Here is a 7122-nt window from a genome sequence, read left to right as displayed (position 1 = left end):
CTAGAGCCCTCTCTCTGCTCAAAAACCCATCCCTCCCACCTCCCTCCCTCCAGGGGCATCTGAAATTCCCCAGGGGGGATTCTAGGAAGTCCCCTGCCAGGTCCCCTAGGACCCTTGCAACCTTACAATTCACCTCTGCATTTGCTTCTTCTGTCTACGTTAATGCCCCCATCAGCTCAAAAAAAGCTTTTATTATATCTCACTACCAATTTTACATAAATATATAACGAGTGAGCAGTCCCACGCTCCCTTGCCCTCAGGGCAAGGCCTTAGAATTGGAGCAACTTCTTCCCTTCTATTCTTAAGCATAGGGTGGGTCTGATTGCCCGGAGAGGGCTCTGCCTTCCTTCCCCAAAGATCACACAGCAACGAAGTGGGGGGAGGGGGGAGAGGAGGGGACCTAGATGGGCAGGCAGCCCCACACCGGCTCCTTGGAGTCTTCGGGGGCCCGGGCCTCAGCTGCATGGGAGAACTGCTCCTCGCTGCTGGGCCGGTAGGTGCCCTCCGTCTGCCGCTTCCCACGAAGTTTCCGCACCAAGAGCGCCGGCCCTGCAGCCGGGAGCAGGGCACCCAGGACGGAGAAGACCACAGCGATGGCGGTGCCGGCCTCCTGAGACAGGGCCCCATCGGAGCTGGAGCCAGAAGGCGAAATAGTGGTGTTTCCATTGGCGGGAGAGGCCAGCGTTTGCCGCCAGGCTCGGCCCCAGCGGGCAGGCAACAAAGGTAGGCCCAGCGCCAGGAGCAGCCCCAGGCCGGGGTTCGCCATGGGCTGGGCGAGGGGTCGGCGGCGCCGGGGATGGGGCTTCTCGCGCGCGCCTCTCCCACCGCATCCTGCGCCCCGGGTACCTCCGGCTGCGCACCTGGCCCAGGCGTCGTAGACCCGCTCAAGGTCCTCGTCCCGATGATCCCTCTCTCGAACCTCGGTCGGTCCGTCGGTCGCTCGATCCCACACCACCGGCTCTCGGCATTACTTTTTAGTTGTAATGATTTGTGGTATTTCAGAATCTCCTGAGTTGGGAAGGAACATAATGATTTGCATTTTTCAGAAGGCACAATAAATAGCTCCTAAGTTCTCTAACCAGGTTCTGTACAAATTGAAAGACAAATGGAGGCCAAAACATCACTCTTAGGGGTGGAGGACTTCTGTTCTCAGTGGGTACCTCAATTCCAGGAGAAAGGAAGCTCCAGATAGGAGAAAAGAAAGCTGATGCGAGCATGGCCAGCTTATTTTCGAATTTACTCATCAAATAAATAACTTTATACCCTAGAGGTGAAAAGAGTAAAGGGACAGAGGAGTGGAATGCAATAGACTTCCACCGCTTTGGAAAGAAACATCAGGAATGGAAGAATCATTTCCTGCTAACAATATGTTAGAGCAGAAGGTACAAAGTGGGAGAATTAAATAGGTAACCGTGGGTCAGACCATAGACACACTTGAAATGAAAGGTGATAGGGAATCACTGTAGGTCCTTGAGAAGGAGCAAGATGAAAACAATTTAGAGAAAAGCATAGCACAGTGATTTATAAAAAAGAGAGTTTGGAGAGCAAAAAGAGACTGAATGGATTAGAAAAGGTAAGAGATAATAAAGCCTTAGCCATTGTTTCGGGGAGATATTTCAAGAACAAAAAAGGAAATATAAGGACAGAGTTATTCTGTGTTGATCCATATGACAGAGCTATGTAATCTGCAGTAGAAGTTATGCCGATACAGGCTTTGGTTCAGTGTAAGGAAGAGCTCAGGATAGGAGCTGCTGAAATGTAAGTTGGACCATTAGACAGGTTCTTCATTGAGCAAAAGTCACTATTGTGAGCCAGGTCTGGTCCACTTTCATGGTTTCTTTGGCTTCAGGCACTTTAAAAATATTAGAAAGTACAGATAACATTTAAAAATTTTAAAGTGATAATAAATCTGGATTTCTAGTTTCTCTCGAAAAATTAGAAAATCTAGCAGTGCTGAGCCCATTTGCCTGAAGACAACTATTGGGTGGAGCTGTGTAGGGGTTGCCCCTGTAGATATGGCATATGGTTTCTTGTTTGCCACAGTCCCCACCATTCCTTATTGTCTGGTACCTTCACTTTTTTCATTACCTGCCTAGTCCCTGTAGGCATTTAACTTTTCAACTCTTGTTTTACAGGGAATCCCTGCAACTGAGAGGGAGGATGAATTCAGTAACTTTTGTCTCACAGAATCTCTGATTCCATGACCTTTGGCCATTATGTCTAACTTTTTATCTCATCTTAAATATGAGCAGCTTCTTTTTGTGACGTGATAGTTTTATTACATACATTCTTATTGTTCTAGTAATATTTCTTCTTGCTTTGGAACAACCATATGAGGTTTTTATCTGGCAAGACACACAAAAATGGCCAACAGAATCTACAGACAGGCCTGATCCCAGGCCAAATGGGGATGGGGCCACACTGGTTGGAGGCCTTGCTTCTCCCAGTCAGCACTCCCTCACTGGGAATAGAAGTTCCCTTGAGTACTGGCTTAGGGAGCCTTGTTGTTCCAGCTTTCTCTCCATAGTCACTACTTACATGACCTCACAGCACCCTGCATAGCTCCTGGTTGGCCTATTGAACTGCCTAATTCTTGAGTAGTGATCCCAAAGCCCAGGGAAATCTGATCCACAAGGGAGTAGGTAAGTCATGTGATTGTAGAGAAGCTAGGGAGAGATGCAAAGGATGGTGAGGGGACAAGAGCAAGGGGGGGACCAGATGGTCAAGGGCAGTGGTAAGGAAGGGGAGGGATAGAACAAAGTGTGGTTGCATTGCAGAGTGGGTGCAGGATAAACGTGGGGATTCTGATCGCTGCTTTAACCTTTATATATACTTTGGTGCTGGACTGGAGGTGGGTTACTTTGGTGCTTGGCTCACCTTGCTGACGGAGCATGGCTTCTATGTATCTCATTTCTTTATAGTAATTGACAGAGAACCAGTAAAGTAGACAAATTCTTGCTATTATGTTAAAGGGAAAAGGGTCCCTATGTGCTCCTTTATCTGATAAGAAATGTGTGTTAATAATAATACAACCACTACAATCTAACTGAGATATATAGAGCGCATTATCTCATTGGATGAATGTTCGGCTTACAAATGTTGCTTCATTTTTGGGAAATGTCCCAGAAAATTAAACGGGATATGTGTCCTTGGGTATCTATCACCAGACTATAGCCCATGATCTATGTGTCCCAAGGCTCATGCGACAGTAAAGCATGGTTTGCTTCCATGACATAAATATCATTAAATATTAGAGACATATGCCAAACCTATTTCCATTTAATAATTTATATCAACCCGCAAACACACAGTTAACTAAATGTAAATTCCAAAATATAATAATTGACAATTTCACAGTATGTTTCTCCTGTTGTTGTCTGTTTCTCCCGTCATCTCTGTCAGAGACTATCTCTGTCTGTTCGTGAGGACTGGACGGATCACACATCTGAGTTTGTCCAAGATATTTTTGGTTAATGTGTCTTATCCCTTTCATTCTCAGAAGTGTGATAGTTTGGAACTCCTCATGAGACTGTGCTGAGATCTGACCTTGGGCTCTTGGTCTTGAATTGCAGGCTCCTGCCACTGCACTGCACTGCCTTTCTGCTGCTCTCAGCAGTTCTTCATTTTTGCTAAAATGCATTTCCTGTAAACCCTTTAGTGAAGCAAATCACCACAAAATGGATTGTGAATTCCCAAAAGAACGATGTTATAATTGAGGGTTGCCTTCTTGACTTAGACCATGAAATCACATATCAAATAAACCAAAGATCAACCACCAATATTTCTTTTTAAAAAATAATAAAATTAAGTCCCATAAAATGGGAAGGAATGTCTATATGTGTTGATTGCACAAGGGCTCAAATATAAAGTTTATATAAAGTCCAGAAAAATTCTAGCTGTACTGTATTATAAATGCGATTCGTCTAAAGTGAATATGTTCGCACACATATGTACTTTAATTTAACAGAGTACAACAATGATAGGGTTTTAGGTTTTACAGCACAACTAATCTTTAAGAAACTACCACTCGTGTAGTTTTAATTTACTATCAAAGATGAATATCCACAATTATCTGAAAATGTTACTAAAAATACTTGTACATATTTATGTAAGGCTGGATTTTTTCATATACTTCAACCAAAATAACAAATCAAATGCATGAGCAGATACGAAAATTCATCAGTGTTCTAATGAGACAGACAAGAAAGTGACTTGCAAAATGCAAAATGTAAAAGGATCTGCTCTTCTCCCTACACTGTTTTATTCTGGAAAATAGTTGTGTTCATAAACATATATTATTTCTGTTAATATGTAATGGCTATTAATATTATTCTAAATAAATTAATAAATATTTCTTAAACACTTCAAAATATAACCATCAACAAAACATTTACTTACTAATTATTTTCTTTATGATCTGCATTTTTCAAAAGCTGGGCAAAACGGAAGGTCGATGACTCTGTGGCAGGTTGGGTTCTCTGGGAAGCAAACTTTGAGATGGAATTTTACGCACAGGATGCTTTCTTCCCAAGGGAATGGCCCTGGAAAGAGGGAGGCAGAGGGAGAAGGCAAGCTGACCTGAGAGCTGGCTTGGCACACCCCACAGGGAGCTCTGGAGTGAGACTGGCCCGGCAGACTTGTATTGCACTGGGGCAAAATTAGGGTTGCCAGATAAAATACAGGACACCGAGTTAAATTTGAATTTCAGATTCAAATTTTGAGTGGGATATATTTATGCTAAAAATGATTCATTGTTTATCTGAAATTCAAATTTTCCTGTATTTTTATTTGCTAAATTTGGCAAGCTGACCTAAAATGGCCAGGTCTTTATATCCTCCCTTTATCCAGTTATTAGATGTGGATCACCCTAGAAATGGTGTGGCCCTGGGGGGTAACAACTCTCTGCTGCTGAAGCAACCCCTAAAAAGGCTAAGAGCTGAGGGTTGCCTGTTGACACCACTCCCAGCAGCAGGGGCTACAAGCATTTCTTTGAGGGGTATCTGGGCAGCCCAAGTCCATGTCCATTGCACCATATCTTGTTGCTGTGTTGTTTTAAATGTTTCTCCATAGCAACCAGAAAATTTAAAAAATCATTTAATTAACCTTAGGACTATAATTAGAATGAAAATTATTTTTTTTCAATACCAGCCTCTGTGATATTCAAGTACCACATACATAAGAACAGCCGTTGTCTGTTCCTCCTGTTGTCTCTGTCAGAGACATCTATGTCAGAGACTATCTCTGTCTATTAGTGAGGACTAGAGGGATCACACATCTGAGTTCGTCCAAGATATTTTTGGTTTATGTCTCTGATCCCTTTCACTCTCAAAAGTGTCATAGTTTGGAAAATAATGTATCTGGTCTCCTTAGTTAGAATTTTCCTAGTGCTGCTCACTGCAGGTGGACATTATCCTCAACTTCAGCAGAACAGGGAACAAAGCTGTTGAGCATTATATCCCGAAAGAGGGATTCACTCTCTGTTCCTATATCTAGTTTAAAAAAGTCCCCAGTAAAACTCTGATTGGCCATCCTGAGTCACTCAGGTGTGGCTGGAAGATGAAGCACTGTGACTGGTCCAGCTTGGCTCAGGTGTCTGACCCTAAATGAATGAGCTATGACTGGGTTGGGGAGGAGGAACTGGGGGAGTAGGACCATGAGGTATAGACATGGCCATAGGGATGTACTTCTCAGAGTGTTTTCAGAGGTGGGGAGATATCTGTGATTGCCATTGGGGTCTTCTTTATAAACTCTTTGCCTAGGCTGATATCTAGAAGAGTTTTTCCAACATTTTCCTCTAGAATTCTTATAGCTTCATGTCTTAGGTTTAAGTCTTTTATCCACCTTGAATTAATTTTTGTGAGTGGTGAGAGGTAAGGATCCTGTTTTCAACCTTCTACATGTGGCTATCCAATTTTTCCAGTGCAATTTATTGAATAGGGATTCCTTTCCCCAGTGTATATTGTTGTCTGCTTTGTCAAAGATCAGATGGCAGTGTGTGGATGGTTTTATATTTGAGTTCTCTGTTCTGTTCTATTGGTCTATGTCTCTATTTTTTTTTTTGTCAGTACGATGCTGTTTTGGATACTATAGCCTTGTAGTATAGCTTCAAGTCTGGTAAAGTGATGCCTCCTGATTTGTTCCTTTAACTTAAGGTTGCTTTGGCTATTCAGGGTCTTTTCTGGTTACATATGAAACATAGATTTATATTTTCTAGATCTGTGAAAAATGACATTGATATTTTGATGGGGATTGCATTGAGTCTATAAGTCACTTTGAATAGTATGGACATTTTAACAATGTTGATTCTGTTGATCCACTAGCATGTGTTTTTCCATATGTTTACATCCTTTGCAATTTCCTTCCTCAGTGATTAGTAGTTCTCCTTGCAGAGATCTTTCACCTCCTTGGTTAACACATTAACTGCCGTAAGAGTTATATTTAACTCACTCTAGTTTTGACCTCGGGGCCATGTGAAGCAGATACAAAATCTTACTTGTTGATGTTCTTACTGTTATAATTGATATTGACAATTGAATTCTAAAAATGTGGATTTTTTTTTTTTTTGAGGCAGAGTCCCGCTCTGTCACCCAGGCTAGATCAGCCTAGCTCACAGCAACCTCACACTCCTGGGCTCAAGGGATCCTTCTGCCTCAGTCTCTCGAGTAGCTGGGACTACAGACATGTGCCACCATGCCCAGCTGATTTTTTCTATATATTTTTAGTTGTCCAGCTAATTTCTTTCTATTTTTAATAGAGATGGGGTTTCGCTCTTGCTCAGGCTGGTCTCGAACTTCTGAGCTCAAACAATATGCTTGTCTCGGCCTCCCATGTGCTAGGATTACAGGTGTGAGCCACGGCGCCTGGCCTTAAAACATGGATTAAACGAATAGAAGTCAATATATTTGTTTTTCTATTTATGTTTACCTTTAAATTACACTCAAAGTTTTTATTCTATTTTCATAATAAAACTCTATGGCCCCAAGGAAAAGTTTCTGATTTTTTTGTGTGGCAATCTATGTGTTAAATATATTCCCAGGTAATTTATTTTCTTTGCTGCTATTGTGAAAGGTATTGAGTCTTTGATTTGATTCTCAGCTTGACTGTTGTTGGTGTATAGAAATG

General features: G+C 42.2%; 1 protein-coding gene across 1 annotated transcript; it reads right to left on the bottom strand.

Moving 5' to 3' along the window:
* Positions 1–400: 400 nt before the first annotated feature.
* Positions 401–766, bottom strand: LOC123644084 (protein crumbs homolog 3-like). The gene has a single exon (XM_045560258.1). The coding sequence runs from the start codon at positions 764–766 to the stop codon at positions 401–403; it is 366 nt and encodes a 121-aa protein (XP_045416214.1).
* Positions 767–7122: the final 6356 nt, after the last annotated feature.

Source organism: Lemur catta, chromosome 8 (assembly GCF_020740605.2).
Source record: "Lemur catta isolate mLemCat1 chromosome 8, mLemCat1.pri, whole genome shotgun sequence".
Taxonomy (NCBI): domain Eukaryota; kingdom Metazoa; phylum Chordata; class Mammalia; order Primates; family Lemuridae; genus Lemur; species Lemur catta.
This window is presented reverse-complemented; position numbering and strand designations above follow the sequence as displayed.

Coding starts and splice junctions, on each gene's coding strand:
- LOC123644084 (XM_045560258.1), bottom strand. CDS start 766: ATGGCGAACCCCGGCCTGGGGCTGCTCCTGGCGCTGGGCCTACCTTTG.